The sequence below is a fragment of the Scyliorhinus canicula genome, chromosome 9 (genome assembly GCF_902713615.1).
Source record: "Scyliorhinus canicula chromosome 9, sScyCan1.1, whole genome shotgun sequence".
NCBI classification, from domain to species: domain Eukaryota; kingdom Metazoa; phylum Chordata; class Chondrichthyes; order Carcharhiniformes; family Scyliorhinidae; genus Scyliorhinus; species Scyliorhinus canicula.
Genome location: NC_052154.1, coordinates 103,304,967 through 103,328,608, shown reverse-complemented (window position 1 = coordinate 103,328,608; position 23,642 = coordinate 103,304,967). Strand labels below are relative to the sequence as shown.

At 45.8% G+C, this 23,642-nt stretch overlaps 1 protein-coding gene across 1 annotated transcript in view; it reads right to left on the bottom strand.

The window, feature by feature from the left end:
- The window catches only part of chid1 (chitinase domain containing 1), a 190,395-nt gene that overhangs the window by 81,366 nt on the left and 85,387 nt on the right, over positions 1-23,642 (bottom strand). Inside the window, exon 7 of the mRNA XM_038806039.1 lies at positions 7,510-7,602. Within this exon, the coding sequence (XP_038661967.1) occupies positions 7,510-7,602 (93 nt within the window). The remainder of the gene's footprint in view (positions 1-7,509; positions 7,603-23,642) is intronic.

Genomic DNA, 23,642 nt, shown 5'->3' with positions numbered 1-23,642 from the left:
TATTAATGGGGGAAGTGGGTATGTAGCAGCAGCTTTGGCTGTAGGATATTAATGGGGGAAGTGGGTATGTAGCAGCAGCTTTGGCTGTAGGATATTAATGGGGGAAGTGGGTATGTAGCAGCAGCTTTGGCTGTAGGATATTAATGGGGGAAGTGGGTATGTAGCAGCAGCTTTGGCTGTAGGATATTAATGGGGGAAGTGGGTATGTAGCAGCAGCTTTGGCTGTAGGATATTAATGGGGGAAGTGGGTATGTAGCAGCAGCTTTGGCTGTAGGATATTAATGGGGGAAGTGGGTATGTAGCAGCAGCTTTGGCTGTAGGATATTAATGGGGGAAGTGGGTATGTAGCAGCAGCTTTGGCTGTAGGATATTAATGGGGGAAGTGGGTATGTAGCAGCAGCTTTGGCTGTAGGATATTAATGGGGGAAGTGGGTATGTAGCAGCAGCTTTGGCTGTAGGATATTAATGGGGGAAGTGGGTATGTAGCAGCAGCTTTGGCTGTAGGATATTAATGGGGGAAGTGGGTATGTAGCAGCAGCTTTGGCTGTAGGATATTAATGGGGGAAGTGGGTATGTAGCAGCAGCTTTGGCTGTAGGATATTAATGGGGGAAGTGGGTATGTAGCAGCAGCTTTGGCTGTAGGATATTAATGGGGGAAGTGGGTATGTAGCAGCAGCTTTGGCTGTAGGATATTAATGGGGGAAGTGGGTATGTAGCAGCAGCTTTGGCTGTAGGATAGTAATGGGGGAAGTGGGTATGTAGCAGCAGCTTTGGCTGTAGGATATTAATGGGGGAAGTGGGTATGTAGCAGCAGCTTTGGCTGTAGGATATTAATGGGGGAAGTGGGTATGTAGCAGCAGCTTTGGCTGTAGGATATTAATGGGGGAAGTGGGTATGTAGCAGCAGCTTTGGCTGTAGGATATTAATGGGGGAAGTGGGTATGTAGCAGCAGCTTTGGCTGTAGGATATTAATGGGGGAAGTGGGTATGTAGCAGCAGCTTTGGCTGTAGGATATTAATGGGGGAAGTGGGTATGTAGCAGCAGCTTTGGCTGTAGGATATTAATGGGGGAAGTGGGTATGTAGCAGCAGCTTTGGCTGTAGGATATTAATGGGGGAAGTGGGTATGTAGCAGCAGCTTTGGCTGTAGGATATTAATGGGGGAAGTGGGTATGTAGCAGCAGCTTTGGCTGTAGGATATTAATGGGGGAAGTGGGTATGTAGCAGCAGCTTTGGCTGTAGGATATTAATGGGGGAAGTGGGTATGTAGCAGCAGCTTTGGCTGTAGGATATTAATGGGGGAAGTGGGTATGTAGCAGCAGCTTTGGCTGTAGGATATTAATGGGGAAGTGGGTATGTAGCAGCAGCTTTGGCTGTAGGATATTAATGGGGGAAGTGGGTATGTAGCAGCAGCTTTGGCTGTAGGATATTAATGGGGGAAGTGGGTATGTAGCAGCAGCTTTGGCTGTAGGATATTAATGGGGGAAGTGGGTATGTAGCATGCAGCAGCTTTGGCTGTAGGATATTAATGGGGAAGTGGGTATGTAGCAGCAGCTTTGGCTGTAGGATATTAATGGGGGAAGTGGGTATGTAGCAGCAGCTTTGGCTGTAGGATATTAATGGGGGAAGTGGGTATGTAGCAGCAGCTTTGGCTGTAGGATATTAATGGGGGAAGTGGGTATGTAGCAGCAGCTTTGGCTGTAGGATATTAATGGGGGAAGTGGGTATGTAGCAGCAGCTTTGGCTGTAGGATATTAATGGGGGAAGTCGGGTATGTAGCAGCAGCTTTGGCTGTAGGATATTAATGGGGGAAGTGGGTATGTAGCAGCAGCTTTGGCTGTAGGATATTAATGGGGGAAGTGGGTACGTAGCAGCAGCTTTGGCTGTAGGATATTAATGGGGGAAGTGGGTATGTAGCAGTAGCTTTGGCTGTAGGATATTAATGGGGGAAGTGGGTATGTAGCAGCAGCTTTGGCTGTAGGATATTAATGGGGGAAGTGGGTATGTAGCAGCAGCTTTGGCTGTAGGATATTAATGGGGGAAGTGGGTATGTAGCATGCAGCAGCTTTGGCTGTAGGATATTAATGGGGGAAGTGGGTATGTAGCAGCAGCTTTGTCTGTAGGATATTAATGGGGGAAGTGGGTATGTAGCAGCAGCTTTGGCTGTAGGATATTAATGGGGGAAGTGGGTATGTAGCAGCAGCTTTGGCTGTAGGATATTAATGAGGGATGTGGGTATGTAGCATGCAGCAGCTTTGGCTGTAGGATATTAATGGGGGAAGTGGGTATGTAGCAGCAGCTTTGGCTGTAGGATATTAATGGGGGAAGTGGGTATGTAGCAGCAGAGACAGACAGAAGGATTTGTAGTCTGTGCCTCAAAGAGTCTATCTCTACTTTTCTGAAGGGAAATCTCTAAACAGTAGAGTAAGTATCCCTGTGTTTGCTAACTTTATTTACTAGTGGCTTTTGACCTGCAATGAGCTTTGCTTAATTCGAGATAGAGAAGGTCTAATGTTTATAGTTAAACATTTTAATTTTCAGAATTGTTTAATTGCTAATTGAAAAGTTATTTACTGGAATGTTAATATGATTACTGCAATGTTAATAATAAAGTTTGATTTAATATAAAAGATCTGTATTTGTCAGTGGTATCCCTCATACAGCTGTAAAGGCTCATCCTGTTTATTCCCCTTATTTCCCCTTTCTTTTACTGTGCCGTTCTATTTTGATCCACGGATGATTAATGGACATGTCTCTTTAAGAGGAATGTTGGCTGCATCTTTAATTCAAGCAGAAGAATTCAGAAGTTGCAGGAGAGATCACTTTGCTAGCCGGTGCTGGTTTGAACAGGAGACTACATACTTTTCGGCACCAATGAGAGAGATGGGTGAGACTCAGTTTGACTGATTGGCTGGTGGCCAATGAATTGGCCCAAAAGGCCAGACTCTGCCTGGTAACAAGTGGTGATTGGACTGTCTCCCAGTGGAATGCTTTGCAGAGTCCCAAGGAGTTTTCAGTTTTGATTCTGGCTACCCGGGGTTAGAACCTCCAAACTCGCCCCAGAAAGGCTGCTGCGAATGCTATCACTCTGTCCAGAAAGTCAGAAGCAGACCCAACTATATCTATCTCCGGAAAACCCGCCATTAATACTATTTCTCTCCACAAAGCCTATGAGTGCTATCACTCTCCAGAAAAGCTGCTGTAAGTGTTATCTTTCTCTCTCCATAAAATCAGAGGCAGGAGCAACTATATTTCTCTCCAGAAAGCCTGCAGTGTGTGCTGTATTACTGAAACTACATAGGCCTGAATACAAGCCATGATCTGACAGAAACTTTTGAACAGAAGTGCCTTTCCAGGAAAGCTGAAAGTACTGCATTTCTAAACTACAGAGAAACTGAATCAATGAATGATTCTACAGAGAAGACTGGTACAGGCTGAAAACGGAGACTTTAATCTGTAAGCTTGCTGTGAAGAAAGGTGTGCTAAAAACCATAGAACATAGAACAGTACAGCACAGAACAGGCCCTTCGGCCCTCAATATTGTGCCGAGCCATGATCACCCTACTCAAACCCACGTATCCACCCTATACCCGTAACCCAACAACCCCCCCCTTAACCTTACTTTTATTAGGACACTATGGGCAATTTAGCATGGCCAATCCACCTAACCCGCACATCTTTGGACTGTGGGAGGAAACCGGAGCACCCGGAGGAAACCCACGCACACAGGGGGAGGACGTGCAGACTCCACACAGACAGTGACCCAGCCGGGAATCGAACCGGGGACCCTGGAGCTGTGAAGCATTTATGCTAACCACCATGCTACCCTGCTGCCCATCACCTGAAACAAAGACTCTTTTTGCTTTCACTTATGATGTTCACCCTGTATATATAGTTAAAGTGGGGGAGTTAGGAACTAGTTAATAGTTAACCAGTTATATTTGCTGCACAGTTCATTACAGTTCTTGTTATGAATAAACAGTCATTGTGTTTACGTTTACAAACCTGGTGACTGTAATTATTGGGCAGCCAAGGACCAAAGACTTTGGTATTTTTATTGGTTAATTTACTTGTGTTGTGACTTCGGGGCCAGTGGGGCTGGAACTAACCGCACACTGGCCCAGGGTATTGTCACAGAGCGAAGTATAGTTTCCTCACAGTATTGCAAATTGAAAAATTGTTAGGGTCTCATCCAGTTTTCTCTTATAAATTGGGTCTGGACCAGGTACCATAATGCATTATAGGGCGACACGGTGGCACAGCGGTTAGCACTGCTGCCTCACAGTACCAGGGACCTGGGTTGGATTCTGACCTTGGGTGATTGTCTGCCTGTTCTCCCAGTGTCTGCATGGGTTTTCTCCGGATGCTTCAGTTTCCTCCCACAATCCAAACCGGGCAGGTTAGGTGAATTGGCCATGCTAAATTGTCCCTTCGTGTCCAAAATGTAAGGTGGGGTTACTGCGTTATGGGGACAGGATGGGGCTAAGATGGGGTGCTCTTTCAGAGGATCGGTGCAGATTTGATGAGCCTTTGGCGCTGGAGTGATTCTGTGATTCAAATAATGCTTATGCGTAGCAGTTTGCATTCTGATTCCAGTCCATGTTTTTCAAATTGTACTTTTAAACAAAGCTTCCATTGCACTTTGTACTTTTCTTTGTTCTTTTTAATGGGGAATCCAGTCCAGGATTTTACACCAACCCTTTTAGGTTTCCTTTGTCTTAACTGCTTTTACACAAACTCAGATCCAGCTACCGACTTCTGTAGTTATTGCAACTCGCATTCATCAGGCTGTAGTAAGATCTCACAAATCAATTCAGATATCTTTCTGGCATCTCTGCCTTCTTCTCAGCTCTGTCTCCCTTTACTACCTTTAACCTCAGACTTCTTGGCAACCTCTCTCCTTACTCTAGTTTCCTTAAATAGAGACTCTTCAGATATCTGCACTTATTAATCCATGGTATGATTTCCTTCTAGCATAGCTGAGAGAAATGTTCCCTCCCTAGCCCTGTAAAGAACTGGTTTGAGCAGAGTTGCGACAGCTGCCTTCTCTTGCATTACCTATCCCTAACAACCCACAAATTCAGCTAAAACTACCAAGCTTTTTAAAAAATCCTTAAACGGCCCTCTTGTTGCCAAGCAACCACTGCTAGCTCTATTTATTCTTCACGCCATAATCCTCTCTAACCACAATGGAAAAAGTTGGAACTTAACCAACCCCCACATACACAAACACCTTTGCCCAGCTTGTATCTAAACCGATACATTATTTATGATGTTTACCAATACAAATCTAATTCCATAAAACAACCTATGTTTTCCCTAATTCCATAAAACAACCTTTGTTTTCCTTACACAAAATGGAAACCTGATGCTACTACGGGAGAAATCAGGAACATCTGGGGCACCAGTAAAACTAACACAAACAGAAACAGCAATGAACACAATGTAATTCACCACAGATAAACTGTAATAAACACAAGGCAATTTACCACAAACAAATGTACTGTAATAAACACAACATAATTCACCACAGATTAAATTCACTACAAACAAATAAAACTGTAATAAACACAATGTAATTCACAAGAAAAAGATGAACTGTAACAAACATAATGTAACAAACAACGTAATTCACCACAGATTACTGTAATAAACCAATTGTAATTTCCAACAAAAAGATGAACTGTAATAAACACAACATAATTCACCATACACAGATGAAATTAACCGCAAAATAAACTGTAATAAACACAGCGTAATTCACCACAGATGAACTGTAATAAACACAGTGTAATTCATCACAGATATATTGCAGTTAATCATGGAAAATAATTTTGTTTCAGCTAACCAGCCTTGATCGAATCTCCACACACTTGTATGTACTTCCCAATCACTGCCACTGAATGTTGCATGGGTTCTTCCGGTCTGTTCCCTGATTATTCCCTTATTTCCCCTCTCTTTAATTTTGCTATTGCATTTTTGATCCATGGATGATTGGTGGACCTGTGACTTTCAAACCAGGCAGCTTCTAAGTCACCTGTGCGTTTAAATTCAAGCAGTGGATTTCAGCAACAGGAGAGATCAGTGATGACTTGGCCAAAAGAGGCAGTGCTCTGCCCCGTGGCAGGTGGTGATTGTATCTGATCACATTGTTATTCTGTTCAGTGAACAAGGCTTTTGTGTTTTCATTTTACTTTTGATCCTGTAGGCCGGATGGAGGAATCTAACCAACTCACTCCAGAAATATCCCGTTAATTTTCACCAAAAGACCACTGGGAGAATCTGATAATTCTCTCTCTGCAGAAAAGACTGATTTGAACCAGACACCAGAATCTGGTGACTCTCTCGGTAAACAGGTAATGTGAAGCCAGAGGCCTTTCTTGGACAAGCCGTGAGTAAGTTACATTGCTGAACTGCAAAGAAGATCATTACAAGCTGTATCCCAGAGACTTTAATCCACACCTCATACTGTGAAGAAGGTGCACTGAAGAACTCATCATCTGAAGCAAGGACTCTTATCTTTTAAGCTTAATCCTCATTATTTTTCCACCCCTGTGTATTTGTTTGTCTTGTGTATGGGTAGAGGATGGGGCAGTGAAAGAGTCAGATATTAGCTTGACGTGAAGCTGCTGTATTCACTGGATGTTTCATATTCTAGTCATAAATAAACAGTAATTGTGTTTAAATGTACACACCTGGTGACTGTAATTATTGGGAAGCTAAGGGCGAAAGAATTCAGGTATCTTTGTATGATTTATTGGTTAATTCACTTGGGTTGGACTCCAGTTCAAGTGCTGGAATTGACTGTGCACTTGCCCAGGGTGTTAAATCAGGAACCCTCCCTTACATGGTTGAACCAAAGCCAATTGTAAAACATCTATCATTATCTCAGCTATAAACAGGCAATGGGCATAAACGAGAAATCAAACCCCGACGTTTAGATCTGTAAGTCCATGTGATGTCTTCACCAACAAGGCCATGGAGGGCGATCCCACGCCTGGAGGAATGTATACTTTCACTTATTGCACTAGAGTTGGGACATCTGCACTTTCTTCACTATTGACTGTACACTCTCTTTAACAATGCATCCTCATTTATACTCTCACTAAAAACCATACACATTACCATGATTTTCAGTAGACTTACAACTTCCTAACCCTGTTCCTGACATACAAGACGACCTCGGGTTTATTCTGAGCTTGGTCTTGCACTAGTTTATTCACATTGTGCTGAGCTGCAGTAGGACTTAATGAAAGAAGATGAAGAATAAGATTTAACAACAGTTTGGAAACAATAGACTATTTATTAAAAACCTGGTACGGGATATATTTATTCTTCCCGGAGGAGTTCTTTACTGGGTTTACACTCTCTCAGATCTCCTTGATCAAGCAGCACGTCAATGAAAGCAGAGGGACATTTCACTGATCAGTAATTAGGTGCTCTAATGCTTCTTTTCCAGGATGTTATATACATTTCCAGATTGAAAAAACCATGTGTTATCCAGTGCTTACCCTGGAGAGATCGCTGGAGGAATCACCAACACAACTTTCAGCTTAGCTTTATGCAGGGCTTCTGATAGGTGTCGGATGACGTGGACCAGTTCCCTGTAAGACAGACACATCCCATCAAAGGCAACATATTGGATCAAGCGAGGGCAACGCCCATGTCATTACCTGAATTCCTTCAAACCCACCATGTTATGAGAATCACTGCAACCAATTTTTAATAAAAATCAGCATTAACTAGAAGGCGAGCTCATCGTAGTTTCAATTTCTTTCTAATCACCAAGTGGAGGCAGTTCTGAAGTGTGTACAATAGTCTGGTCCATTTACTATCTGACAGCCTCTCTGACCCAATTACAACGAACAATAGAGCACAGGAATAGGCCCTTCGGTCCTCCAAGCCTATACCAGTCATAATACCACCCTTGGTCAAAACCATCAGCACTTCCTAGTACCCTATCCCTCTATACCAATCCAAGTACTTCAGCATCAGTATGCTCACGCACAATTATACTGCCTACTGCCAACATATGCACGTTTTTTGACGATTACCAAGCTGTAGGAGATATGGTGGGATGAGCTGGAGAAATCTGAAGGGTAGGACCAGGATCAGGGTGTTAAGATTTCTACAACATTGATGGGCAAGACAGTATGCAGATGGGAACACCACGAGCTCCAGTTCTCCTCTTATGTCACACTCCATCCTGACTTAGAAAAACGTTGCTCCTCCTTCATTATGGCAGGGAATATCTGGGAATTCCTGAGTACTATGAGAGTACTTCCACTGCACAGACTGTAGCAGTTCAAGAAGGTGGCATCTCCATGTCCCCAAGGGAAATGAGGGACGGGGACTGCTGTTGCTCCCCTCCCATGAAAAAATAAACAAATTCACAGGGACAATGGGAGAACAGGGTAGCCCAAGGGATAATGAAAATAAGAAAGACTTGCATTTGTATAGCAGCTTTCACAGTCTCCGACATCTCAATGTGTTTTACAACCATTAAAGCACATTTGCAGTGCAGTCACTGACGTGATATAGAAGACACTTCAGGCAATGTGACAATGTTTACATAGTAAGTTCCTCATAAAACAATATGCTAATAGTCTGTTTATCTTTAGTGATATCAATTGAGAGGTAATTATTGGCAAAGATACAGAGGAGCATACCCCTTCCAAGCAGGCAGGGCCTTGAATACCACCTCATCGGATACACAAGATGCTGTATCCGAGGAAGTTATTATCTGGGCAGAGTGCAGATGGTGAGCAGAGAACTGGAGAAATCAGAGTGGCATTCAGATAAGTAAAGACTGAGCTATCATGCCCAGTAGAGCCATCTCACATTTTGAATTTACACAGTCTATACTTTTAAAAAATTGGACACAAACAAGCTGTTAATATGGCTGCTGCAAAGTCTGTGACTTTTGGATTTTGCACTATTAACAGTATCAAGTCTCTGCCGAATATTGAATTAAATATGGAAATAGTTGAGTATCTTACAGCCATTTGTGGAATTCACACATTTCATTATTTAAAGATGGACCAACACTAAAGACAATGGAGATTGAAGACTGCCCGTCTTCCTGTTTCATAAACTTTATGGCCACTATCAACTTCTCATTGTATCACAACGGCATCCCCCATCCAAACTAGACTGGATGGGCCTCAGATGTGCTAACCCATCAGTCAAGTGATTGAAATTGGTTTCAAGGACTGCACCGTGATTATCCCAGGACCCAGTAGATTCATCAGAATCATCATCTGTCGGCCAATCTGAGAAACTAGCTGCAAGTCATCAAGCAGCTAAAGACTTACCCTGTCCCAGTTTCAAAGCACACCTGGGAAACACCCTCCCAGCTATTCGACTACAGGGAAACCCGCAACATGCTGTGAATGCTTCAGTTTACAAGACCCTCACCTCAACTTTAAATCCATTCAAGAAACCACAGACCTGCCACCTGGGAAACCATAAATCAGAGACTACATGAACTGTAATCTGTAAACGTGCACTAACTTTATCCATATTCATCCTTAGTGTACGTGTTGGATTGTGTGTGTGATTAGTCAGCATTTGCATGGAACGAGGACAGACATAGTGGGATGAATGATCTCCATCTGCTCTGCAAAATCATTCAGTGACACAGTGGTTAGCACTGTTGCTTCACAGCGTCAGGGTCCCAGGTTCGATTCCCATCCAGGACAAAGCAGCCCACTTGACTGGCATCTCTACCATAAACATTCACACCCTGCACCACCGACCCACAGTAGCAGCCATGTGTAACATTTACAAAATGCACTACTGCAACTCACCATGTCTCCTTCAACAGCACCTTCCAAACCTGCAATCTGCAACTGAGAAGGACAATGGCAGCAGATTCATTGGATTACCAACTGCAAGATCCTTCCCTCCCCAAGTGGTACATTGTATTTTATCAGTGCTTAACAATAATCTCCTCATTCTTGTACTCTGTTCCTCGATTTTATGATTTATTAGAAGCTTTGTTATTCTGTTCTAGCACCATCAAAGATTCCTGTACAAAGACAGCAGATATTTCTGTTCTTGCACCTCCTTTAGAATTCTACATTTTCATGCATACCGTCTCTCCCCATCGTTCTACCAAAATGTTTCACCTCACATTTTTCTCTGAATTTTATCTGCCACTGCCTCCCCATCCACCCAGCCTATGGACAGAATCGTCCCAGAAATCGGCAAAGTCGGATTTCAGGGGGGAATGCGGCATTTAACCCGAAAGCAATAGCGGCTTTCTTCCAATGTGCGGCACTTAGTCAAAACTATGTGTAGGCGTGGTTTCTATGCTGTATTGCTGGTGGGCAGCCTCTGATTCACCTGTCCCACCATCACCTCATCTCTTCAATGATCCGGGTGCCATATTTGATGGTGGCCTCTGCACAAAGTGAGCACACTTGCTGGTGGAAAGTCATGGTTGTCAAAGCTAAGAAGCATGCTACCTCAGAATACACTGACACCTCCCTCGTGTGTCTGCTGGTTGCAGTGGAGGCCCCGCTGTGATGTACTCTGCCTATGCTCTGGGCAAAGACCTGTATCCAAGGTGACCAATGCAGCATGGGGGGCAGTGGTCAGTGTCAACCCTCTGCAGAAGAGAACAGCCATCCAGTGCCACTAGAGGATGAAGGATCTCTTCCATTTTATCAGGTTACGTCACTCTCCTTATTACTCACACATTAGCAACCAGGGGCTGGTTCAGTACACTGGGCTAAATCGCTGGCTTTTAAAGCAGACCAGGGCAGGCCAGCAGCACGGTTCAATTCCCGTACCATTTCCCCGAACAGGCGCCGGAATGTGGCGACTAGGGGTTTTCACAGTAACTTCATTTGAAGCTTACTTGTGACAATAAGCGATTTTCATTTCATTTCATTTCCATTGCACATCCACATGAATCTCACTCATCTCCAGCTCAAGGGACATCACTACTCGCTCTCCCACACACATCTTCATCTCCCCTGCAGGTCATCTCCTCATCATTTCACTGCTCCCACTCACCAACCACGCATGTCAGACACTCTTAGCATCTGCCCTGCCACGTGTCCTGCTTACACTCTCTCCATCTGTCTTCATGCAGGATAAGCTGGCTCACACAAGGCGGCGAGATCCCAGACTGGCAAAGGAATGGTTGGACTCAAGGTGATCACCGACTTTGAAGACAATGATTCAGCTGGTTGTAGAGGATGAGGACTGTTACGGTCCTGATCGGGAAGTCGATGGCGCTCAACCAAGTGAGAATCCAGCATTACAGCATCCATCAGGCAACCATGTGGAGGGTGATGTCCTCAGTTTCTCATGCCTCTGCCATGCACTAATGACCTCTTTTTTTTTTTGCAGGCACATAGAATCACTACAGTGCAGACGGAGACCATTCGGCCCATCGGGTCTGCACCGACCCTCTGAAATGGTACCCTACTTAGGCAGAGGCTCCCATCCAATCCCCTTAACACAGTAACCCCACCTAACCTTTTGGACTCTAAGGGGCAACAATCATGGCCAATCCATCATTGGACTGTGGGAGGAAACTGGAGCACCTGGAGGAAACCCACGCAGACACGGGGAGAAAGGGCAAACTCCACACAGTCACCCGAAGCTGGACTTAAATCCAGGTCCCTGGAGCTGTGAGGCAGCAGTGATAACCACTGTGCCACCATCATGTCACTTTCATTTCATTTCTCATCTGGGAAGCAATCAAGAGGGTCAAAGGGCCAAGTCCTTGACTCCAGCTCTGACAGCGAAACAGGAGAGGAATTCACAGATCCCGACATTGAAGACCCATCACAGTGCTCACCCACACTTCCACCAGGGTGTATTACACTTGGAAGTTTTGCTGCAATTACAAGTTTCTGAATGGTGTCCAGTACAGCGCGATCCCCAAATGATTAAAATCTGCCAAAACCAGCAGTGAGACTTACATTGAACATTCGGTGAACTACACTGTATCCTCCTGTGCTGTCTGACAATGACCACAACTCTCTTTTCTATCCCATCTCCAACCTCATGTCGATTCTACCATTGCCCCTTTTTATACCACAAACTTCAATCTTGCAAACAGGCCAAATACATTAAAGAACTTTTGAAAGTCTATATACCCCCCACCCCCTGGACCATCATCAATCAAGTCAAACAAATCCATTCTGACTCTCCTTCCTAGTCCAGGATTTTAAAAGGACTGCAGCCATTTTTTTATTTACTTAAATTAGTTATTTAAACTGGCTATTTAAATTAAACTAAACCAAATACAGAAATTTCAGGTTTTCTCTCAGTCTCACCTCAAAGTGGGGCAATTTAATTTTACTTGAATTTTCCTTTTGTTAATTGTGCCTGTCGAACAGTACATTATTTATTTTTACTAACTCCGAACAGGTATGAGTGGGTTAGAGTTGTGTGCATAATTAAACTCAGAGAAAAATCATGATGGCCACAATCTGGCTCCAATACCCCCAGTTCCTGGTTTCGCTGAGACAAGTCAGAAGTAAGCAACTCACTATGTAACTCAGGCAGGCAGCTATATTAGACACAATTTAAGATAATAACAGTATGCAATTCACGGCAATTTGACATAAACCTATCTCTCCTTCGGATTACAGGGGAGGTGGTGATGTAGTGGTATTGTCGCTGGACTAGTTATCCAGAAAATCCAGAAAATTCTTGATGTACATTCAGCTGCTTCCAACTTCTGCCAAGTCCCGGTGTAGTGACATACAGACCAACACCTTCTCAGCCCATCAAATCCCACTTCCATTCCTTACAGGACAGACCCAACACCACAACCTCACCCACACAAACCATCAACAAATGTTACTCATGCTCAACAACAACCCACAAACTGCTGCCAAGTAAAAAGAAGAAAGCAATTATGGGACGTACAGGATTTACACAATTTAATCAAGTGCGACACGTTTACAGGGAGACATGAATTCAAATCCCAACAGGGCAGCTGAGGAATTTAAATAAAGTTAATTAAAGAGACCTGGAATAAAAAGGCTGGCATCAGGAATGTTAACTATAAAACTTGTAAAAACCCATCTGCATCACTAATGTCCTTTAAGAAAAGAAGTCTGTGGCACGGTGACACAGTGGTTATCACTGCTGCCTCACAGCACAGGGACCCGGATTCAATTCAGACCTTCGGCGACTGACTGTGGAGTTTGCACGTTCTCCCCACGTGTGCGTGGGTTTCCTCTGGGTGCTCCAGTTTCATCCTGCAGTCCAAAGATATGCAGGTCAGGTGGATTGGCTTTATTAGGTTGGGATATGGGGATATGGTGAGGGCATGGGCTGAGGGAGGGTGCTCTTTGCAAGGGTCGGTTCAGACTCGATGGCCGAATGGCCTCCTTCTGCACTGTAGGGATTCTATGATCCTGCTATTTTTGTCCAGTCAAATGATTTCAGACCCACAGCAGCGCGCTTGACTATTAACCACCTTCTGAAATGATGGAGCCGCCAATCGCTCTCGGTTAAAATGACGGAGCCGTCAATCGCTCTCATTTGAAATTATCAAGCCGCCAATCGCTCTCGGTTGACATGATGGAGCCGCCAATCGCTCTCGGTTGACATGATAGAGCCGCCAATTGCTCTCGGTTGACATGATGGAGCCGCCAATCGCTTTCAGTTGACATGATGGAGCCGCCAATCACTCTCGGTTGACATGATGGAGCCGCCAATCACTCTCGGTTGACATGATGGAGCCACCAATCACTCTCGGTTGACATGATGGAGCCACCAATCACTCTCATTTGAAATTATCAAGCCGCCAATCGCTCTCGGTTGACATGATAGAGCCGCCAATTGCTCTCGGTTGACATGATGGAGCCGCCAATCACTCTCGGTTGACATGATGGAGCCGCCAATCACTCTCGGTTGACATGATGGAGCCGCCAATCACTCTCGGTTGACATGATGGAGCCGCCAATCACTCTCGGTTGACATGATGGAGCCACCAATCACTCTCGGTTGACATGATGGAGCCACCAATCGCTCTCGGTTGACATGATGGAGCCACCAATCACTCTCGGTTGACATGATGGAGCCACCAATTGCTCTCGGTTGATATGATGGAGTCGCCAATCGCTCTCGGTTGATATGATCTAGCAAATCACTATTTGATTAAATGGCTACCAAAAGTCCATCAGGAATAAAAATGAGAGACCACCCAGTATCGATCTAGGCACCAGAAACGTTCGAACAGCCGGGGAGGTACTGGTGCCAAAATTGATACATAATCGAGACAAGCAACAGCCTTATGACCCATCATAGATGTCAGCACAGTGCTCACAGTCAGGAGGGTGTGTCCCTAGGAGTCCTCAACATTGACCCTGGACCCCATGAAGTCTCATGGCATTACATCAAACATGGGCGAGGACATCTCCTGCTACTTACCACCGACTGCCACACCTCCATCCCTCAAGTTGATGAATCGGTACTCCTCCAATTTGAACACCATTTGGAAGATGCACAGACAGTAGCAACAGTACAGAATGCCAATGTCCACCATCTTGTAGCAGAGAGACAGACACCAGCAGTGCTACAATACTAGCAACATGCAAAATGGTATAGATACAAATAGATCAAGACTGGGTAACTATGAGATGTTGTGGGTCATCAGCAGCAGCAGAACTGTACTCAACCACAATTTGTTACCTCATAGTCTGGCATATCCCCCACTCTACCATTACTACCAAACCAGGAGATCAACCCTGGTTCAATGAAGAGTACAGGAGGGCATGCCAAGTGCAACAACAGGCATAGCTAAAAATGAGGTGTCAACCTGGTGAAGCTACAACACACGACTATATAATTAGCCATAGTCCAAGAGGAAGAGCAGATGCAGCATGCTACCAATATAGTTGAACAATGCCACAGCATACAAATCAGATCGAAGCTCCAGACCTGTCACATCCAATTGTGAATGATGGTGGACAATTAAACAAGTAACCAGTGAAGGAAGCTTTATGAACGTCTCCATCACTGATAATCCCTTCCTTCAGCCAGAAGTTCCAAGTGGATGATCCATCTCGGCCCCTCAGGAGGTCCCCACCATCACAGTTGTCAGTCTTCAGTCAATTCGATTCACTCGTGATATCAAGAAATGGCTGATGGCACTGGTTACTGCAAAGGCTATGGGCCCTGACAATATTCCAGCCTATTAATATCCCGTAGGCAAAATGATCAAAGATGTCATTGATAGTGTTGGAAAGCAGCACTTAACTCAGCAGTAATCTGCTTTCCCTGTTTCCCTGTCTGGGGGGGGGGGGGGGGGGGGGGGGGGGGGGTTTGCCAGCCAGGCTGGCGCAGGAATCGATTTTCTTAACTCTGAAAAAGGAAAATGATCCCATGGAGCGTGGGTCATACTGACCTATTTTTCTGTTAAACGCTGATGCTAAGTTGTTGGCTAAAGTGTTGGTAACACGTTTGGAGCTCTACCTGGCAAGGGTGATTTTGAAGGAGCAAAGAGGATTTGTTAAGGGTCGGCAGTTGTCAGCCAACATTAGGAGTTTGTTGAATGTGGTGTTGCCACCCTCCTCAGTATCGGTATCTGGGAATTCAGTGACCGTGATTGTACCTTGCTCCATAAGGCATTTCTGCAAAGGGATAGACAATCAGGGAGGTTGGCACAATCTAATCTGCTGTGTTATTACTGAGCGGCAAACATTGAGAAGGTGCGGGGGTGGTTTAAGGACCTGTATGGGGGCGGATGGAGGAAGCTTTGTGCATAGGACAGAGTCTGAGGGCCCTTGTTACTGCTCCACTCCAGTTCTCTGTGGTAGAATCTTCGTCAAGCCCATTGGTTATAGCCGTTAAGGTCCTGCCTTTGGACGAGCTAGAGGAGGGAAGGATCTAAGACATTTATGGGCAAATGTTTGCGACGGTGCAGTCATCACTGGAACAAGTAGAGGAAGCGGGAGGACGAGCAGGGCTTGGACTTCGACGGGGTGGGGTGGGGGGAGGGGGGTGGAGTGAGGCACTTCATAGGATTAACTTCAGCTCCTCGTGTACAAGGTTAAGTCTAATACAGTTCAAGGTGGTGAATAGGGCACACATGACCAGAGCACGTATGAGTGGGTTCTTCTCGGGAGTGGAGGAGAGGTGTGAGCAATGCTCTAGGGAGCCAGCTAACCACACGCACATATTCTGGTCCTGCCCCATGTTAAGTTTTGGGTCTCCTTTTCTGAAACGTTGTCAGGGATTCTGGGTGTTAAGCTGGAGCCATGCCCATTGGTGGCCATTTTTGGAGTGTCATACTCACTGGTGCTGCAGGCAGGGCCGAAGGCAGAAGTCTTGGCCTTCGCCTCGTTAATAGCCCTGGCAGAGGTCTCCGCTGCCGCCTCAGGCTTTGGCCTGGTTAGGGGACCTGATGGAATTTCTGTACCTTCAGATCATCGAGTATGTCATTGCGGGGGGGGGGACAGAAGCATGATATAATTTAAAGATAAATCATGAAAGTATAATGCACATGGATCAGTTGGAATAGTGGCGAATAGAGGCATACAGCAGATTCAGTCCCGAGTTAGTGGAAATTCTGTGCATCTATCTAAAGGAACAGGAGTTCTTTCACTTTCTCACACTCCGTGATCAAGATCGCCATTATTTTTTTTTAATGAAGAGGTTCTGTTCATGCACAGACTGCAGTGTGCAAAGTGAATGGAACAGAACAGGTTACTGGGTGTTGGTCACAAGAACTGTGTCCCTAAGTGTCAACACCGAAACTGCAGCCTGTGAAAAGGTTGTGTGCCTCATAATTCATCAGAGTAACCTGTAACTTTCACAACACTCTAGTCCCTTGGGCATCGATGTAAAATAAAACCACCCTAAATGCAAAAAGACGTTGGCAGCACTGATGGTTTCAGCTTTGAGCAGAGTACCACCTGGCATCCCTAATGCCAGCCTATAATCCCAACAGGATTTACACACATTCAGAAATGAACACATGTTTTCATCTCAAAACACAAATAAACTTTCTATTTGACAGAAAACATGTTTGTGCTTTTCCTCGTCCTTTTTCAGCAGCTTTGGGCAGATTTGAACATGTGTGTGCATCTTGCCCAGCCTAGGCTTCTCTGCAAAATTTCTAGGATTTCAAAACTCTATTTTATCTCCTTTTCCTGGCACCATGTCCTGTGTTTAAAGACAGCAGTGTTGCACAGGGTTTTCTCATTGCAAGACTTTATTCAACAATTGTAAAATGGTAGCTTACAGAGAGATTGCCTCATGACAAGGCTACTGCAAGCCAGATAGGATATGTCATACTACTTGCAAAACCGAAACATCCCCGACATGGGGATTTGAATGTTTATTTTAGGAGAGCCAATGAGGTATTATCACAGAATTTACAATGCAGAAGGAAGCCATTCGGCCCATCGAGTCTGCACCAGCTCTTAGAAAGAGCACCCTACTAAGCCCCACACCTCCACCCTATCACCGGAACCCAGTAACCCAAAAAACGCTTTTTGGACACTAAGGGTAATTTTATCATGGCCAATCCAGCTAACCTGCACATCTTTGGACTGTGGAAGGAAACCAGAGCACCTGGAGGAAACCCACGCACACGTGAGGAGAATGTGCAGCCTCCACACAGACAGTCACCCAAGTCGGGAATCGAACCTGGGACCCTGGAGCTGTAAAGCAACTGTGCTAACCGTGCTGTCCCATGGTATTCTGCATCTGTTAACAGCTGGAGGAAGGAATGTTTTCTGGGACAGGCAGAGCCCAACTCTAAATAAGGACCGGGACAGACTGGCTGGGATTCTGGACATATCTGGAGTAGTGCTTTTCATCCCTAATGGCAAATCCAACAGAGATTCCTGGTGTAACTTTCGAAAGATCCAAATCAGGTATCCAAAGTAAACTTGTGCCATCACTACAGAAAATGTACACAAAAAAAATAAACCAACAAATACAGAAAACCTGTGTCCTCCTAGATCCCCTCATACCCAATCAAATGTCAATAGAAGCTGAAAAATCCTTTGAATTTCCTACAATTGCCTTTTTTTCCGTATGACTTGTGACACTATGGGGCTACTGGTTTAAATATCTATTGTCATGCCAAATGCCCAATTCTGGGAGAAAGATGGAAATGTAAAACACAAGCAATGTATACCAAGGTCAATTGAGAGGATAGTATAAGATCATTGAATTCTTTTTAAAAAAGTAAAGCAACCATCTTGTTCCACAGCGATTTAATCAGAGGCTAGTTAAATCATTCACAGACTGGAGCCAGTAACAAACATACTGCAGAGAGTGGGCTATCGTTGCAGCTTCCACAGCACACTCAATCAATGCACACAGCATACTCCAGCTCCTGTGAAAATGGCTGGCCTGTCCAGAACGATTTTCCGTTTTTAAAGTGCGATAAAAGTTCAGGACTTTTGTAAACTTTCAATAATAGGCAGTCTAAATAAACAAGAGCCTCAAAGAATGCCTGCAGGGAAAGAGAATATCAATAGCTGCCGAGGAATAAAGCAATAAGACCTTGAGCAGACTCAAGGACATCCTAATTCTAAACAATGCACTTCATTATAACAGCACAACTCAAATTCAGAGCACGCGCACATACCGAGCTACTCCCAGTAATTACACTGATCTCTAACCGCACACCAGTGCAGATCTGTGCGAAGATCTTGATGGGTGGACAAAATTTCACACTCAATGAATCAAGCTGTCATATTTACATGCTACATCATCTTAACTGACCAGTCCCACAATAGTGTTGGGCACTCCATGCTGACTGGGTAAGAGATTGCAGTTTTAGAATTTTCTAAGTAGCATTCCTCACTCCATAGTTTGTTAGTAAAAACCCTAGCCTAATATAATGTACCAATAAAACACATGACTATTAAAGATGCAGCGTGGGGATAAGGAGCATTACCTTGTGCTGTACCAGCCCTGGGAGAGTTTGATGGGGAGAGTGTAGAGGGAGCTTTACTCTGGATCTAACCCTGTGCTGCAGATGTCCTGGGTATGTTTGATGGAGACAGTGTAGAGGAAGCTTTACTCTGTAGCTAACCCTGTGCTGTACCCATCCTGGGAGTGTTGATGGGGATAATGTAGAGGGAACTTTACTCTGTATCTTTAAAAAAAATTTTTTTTTAGATTACCCAATTATTTTTTCCAATTAAGGGGCAATTTAGCGTGGCCAATCCACCTACTCTGCACATTTTTGGGTTGTGGGGGTGAAACCCACGCAGACACGGGGAGAATGTGCAAACTCCACACGGACAGTGACCCAGAGCCGGGATCGAACCTGGGACCTCAGCGCCGTGAGGCGGTTGTGCTAACCACTAGGCCACCGTGTTGCCCTTAACTTTACTCTGTATCTAACCCCATACTGTACCTGTCCTGGGACTGTTTGATGGGGACAGTGTAGCTTTTACTCTGTATCTAATCCAGTGTTGTACCTGTCCTGGGATTGTTTGATGGGGCTGTGTAGAGGGAGCTTTACTCTGTATCTAACCCCCTGCTGTACCTGTCCTAGGAGTGTTTGATGGGGACTATGTAGAGGGAGCTTTACTCTGTTTCTAACCCTGTGCTGCAGCTGTCCTGGGAGTGTTTGATGGGGGCAGTGAAGAGGGAGCTTTACTCGGTATCTAACCCTGTGCTGTACCTGTCTAGGGAGTGTTTGATGGGGACAGTGTAGAGGGACTGTCTATTTATGGAGGTTTGTAATGGTTGGAGACGTTGCAGAACACAATGGATTCTAAGGGTCACTTTCTTGATATGCCAGAGCAGACAGGGGCCTTCATCACTGTCAGGAAGTTGGTGCTATTGGAGGTGAACTGTTTGGCAATCTGTGTGTGTGTGTGAGAGGGGGGGTTCTGTACTTGTATCTTTGTGCATTATGTGTTTTTGAACTTATTTGATACTAATAAGTCTTGATTGTCACAAGTAGGCTTACATTAACACTGCAATGAAGTTACTGTGAAAATTCCCCTAGTCGCTACATTCCAGCATCTGTTCGGGTCACAGAGGGAGAATTCAGAATGTCCAATTCACTAACAGCACGTCTTTCTGGATTTGTGGGAGGAAACCGGAGCACCCGGTGGCAACCCTTGCAGTCGCCGGGAGAACATGTAGACTCCACACAGAGTGACCCAAGCCGGGAATCGAACTGGGACGCTGGAGCTGTGAAACAACAATGCTAACCACTGTGCATTTGGAGGGGGAAGGGGGGTGGTTTAAAAAAGTTGAGGGGATGGCTGTGTGTGTTTGGAGGGCAATGGAGATTGTTAATGATGGTAGGGTTTGGGCGTGTTTCTTTGGAGGGGATATTAGAGGAGGGCCTTGGCTGGGAGGGGTCACACTGGCCGGGTGGTGCCTCGGGTAAAGTGGGCGATGTATGAGTATGGGGAGAAGGTTAGTCATCTTTTTGTCCATCTGCTGAAGCGGTAAGAAGTTGCTAGAGAGATTGTGCAGATGTGGGAGCCTGGGGGTTGGGAGGGGGGGATGAAATTGGTGTCTGCTCAAGAAAAAAATAAATGAGCTGTTTCAGTCCTTGTATGAGTCAGAGCAGCCGAAATGGGGATGTTGGGTTTTAGAGGGGCTAGTGTTTCCTCAGGTAGAGGAGGAGTTGCGGGAAGGTTTGGAGGCGCAGTTGGGTTTGGATGAGATGCGTGCGGCTTTGAGAAAGCTGCAAGCCGGGGTATGCCAGGACCAAATAGAGTCTGATAGACATTGGTCATAAGTTTGTGGATCAGTTGGCCCCATTGGTGTTGGGGATGTTTAATGATTCACTGGCATGGGATTCCCTTCCAGAGATGTTGGGGCAGGCTTCTATCTCCCTCCTCTGAAAGAAGGATAAGGATCCCACGGAGCGTGGGACGTATTGGCCAATTTCTCTGCTAAATATGGACGTAAAGGTTCTGCCATGTCTTCTGGAGGTTGTGGGAGTGGACCCAATGGGCTTTGTAAAGGGCAGGAAGCTGTCGTCTAATGTGAGGTGGCTGCTTCATGTGGTTCTTGCACCAGCGGCAAGACCGGAGCCAGAGATAATTGTGTCGTTGGGCGCAGAAAAGGCCTTCGATAGGGTTGCATGGGGATACTGGTTTACTGTTCTGGGAAAGTTTGGGTTTGTGTCTGTGTGGGCGCGGCTGTTGTACGCAGCACTGTTTGCTCTAACACCATGAGTTCGGTGCCGATTAGGTTGCACAGGGGGATGATGTACCCGTTGTTGTTCGCATTGGTGATTGAGCCATTGGCAATTGCCTTGAGGGCCTCGAACAAGTGGAGAGGGATTATGAGGTGGGGGGTGGGGGGAGGGGGCGATAGATGGATCGGGGTAGAGCATATGGTACCTTTGGACGCCAGTGATCTCTTGTTGACGTAAGGGACCTCATGGACAGTGATGAAAACCAGCTTCCAAGAACGGAGCCAAGAAAGTCATTAAGAAACCGGCAATAAAGGGCGGCAAGAAGCGGCGAAGGTCCAAGGAGAGTTACTCCATCTACAAAGTGATGCAGGTTCACACCAACACCGGCATCTCCTCCAAGGCCATGAGCATCATGAACTCGTTAGTCAACAATATTTTAGAGTGCATTGTGGGTGAGGCATCCCGCCTGGCCCTGGGCTAGACAGTTGGTTTGGAATGAACGAGGCCAGCAGCGCGGGTTCAATTCCTGTACCAGCTTACCCGAATGTGGCGACTAGGGGCTTTGCACAGTAACTTCATACTTGTGACAATAAAAGATTATTCTAGATTATGGGGATATTGGAGAGGTTTGGTTCTTTTTCAAGATACAAGATGAATATTGGGAAGAGTGAGTATTTTGTCATTGGTCCTTCAAAGGCGGGGAGGGGGAAGAGGCTGAGGCGAGGGGGCTGCCGTTTCGCTTTGCTGGAACTAGCTTTTGCTATTTGGGGTCCAGGTGGTGTTGGAACCAACAATTCTACGGACACGTGCTTGTAGGATTAGAATAGTGGTTTTAATATACTTACAACAGAGCCAGCCTGTTAGCCGTTGAACTTTCGGTGAACTGGCTGGCTGACTCTGTGGCACGGATCTTTATACAGCAGCTCCAGGGGGAGGAGTTCTGGGCGGAGCCAAGGGAGGAGCCCAGTACAAACTCTCGAGTACTCCTAGAGCTACTCCCCCTGGTGATCAGGTAGTGCAACTGCACTTACAATACTGATACATGTATCTACTTGGAACAGAGTGACGTTGGTAACTATAATGCTGTGTGAATCTCATTCACCACAGGTGACAAGGGACTGGGCACAGCTTCGCAAGCTGAATTTCATCAGGGTGAAGGCAGATTTGCAGGGGTGGGACAGCCTTCCATTGTCTCTGGCAGGCCGGCTGTAGGCAATTAAGATGAATATCTGGAGGATGGAGTGGCTTATGATGGGGATTATATGGGCGGGGCGACTGCCTCGGATATGGAGGGGGGTCTTACAGAGGGAGAGTCAGGATGCCAAACCTGTTGTTTTACTACTGGGTGCCAATTAAGAGGTGTTGGATTGGTTCAGGAACCAGGAGGTTGTCTGGTTAAGAATGGAGTCAGGGGTCATGTAAGAGATCATGTCAGGAGGCGCTGGCGACGGTTACTCTGCCGTTCACTCCGCCGAAGTATTCGTCAAACCCGGCAGTCAATTCCACGTTAAGGATTATTTAAAAAAATAAATAAATTTAGAGTACCCAATTCTTTTTTTTTCCAATTAAGGGGGAATTTAGTGCCGCCAATCCACCTAACCGAACATCTTTGGGTTGTGGGGGTGAAACCCACGCAGACACAGGGAGAATGTGCAAACTCCACACGGACGGTGACCCAGGAATGAGATTCAAATCCGGGTCCTCAGCGCCGTAGTCCCAGTGCTAACCACTGCGCCACATGCCGCCCCCCCCCCCCCCCCCCACCAGCATTTTAAGCTTGGGGGTAGGGAGAGGTGGTGCCCTCTTTGGGCATCATTTTCATCAGCAGGAGAAACTTGATGCCACTTTTGGGGGTTGGTAAAGTAAGGGGCTGGAGCAGGTAAAGGCTTTATTTTTGGAAGGTTGGTTTATTGACATGGAGGAGCTGCGGGAGATGGCAGGCCTTGGCGGGGTGGATAAGTTCAGGTGCGCAATTGGGTCCGGTGAGCTTTTTCAACATTCTCGATGGCGCCGCCATCCACTTTCCTGGAAAGGGTCGTTTCCTGTTCAGGGTTGGAGGAGGGCAGCAAGTCCGGGATGTAGGGACGGATCATGGGGGAGGAACGGGTCCCGGTGGGAGGAGGGGATGGTTCCAATTTGGAGGAGGAAGTGTGGAGTGAGTCTCTCCACAGGGTGAATGCTACGTCATCCTGCACGAGGTTAAGTTTCATACAACTGAAGATGGTGTTCAGGGCACATCTCACCAAGGTCTGAATGAGTCATTTGTGAGGGGGTAAGGATAGGTGTGAGTGGTGCTCGAGAAGGCTAACAAACCATGCACACAATGTTCTGGTCCTGCTTGGCCAAGCTGGTGGGTTTTCGGTGGCCTTTTTTTAAACAATTTCAAATGTGGATTTGGAGCCCTGCCCATTAGTTGCAAAATTTGGGGTGTTGGACGCAGCATGGCTGGGTGACTTGATGGTGTTTTTGCATCTCAAGAAGGTTAAGTTCACGATGAGGGAGTGACCGACGGGTTCTACCGCAGATGCCGTCTGT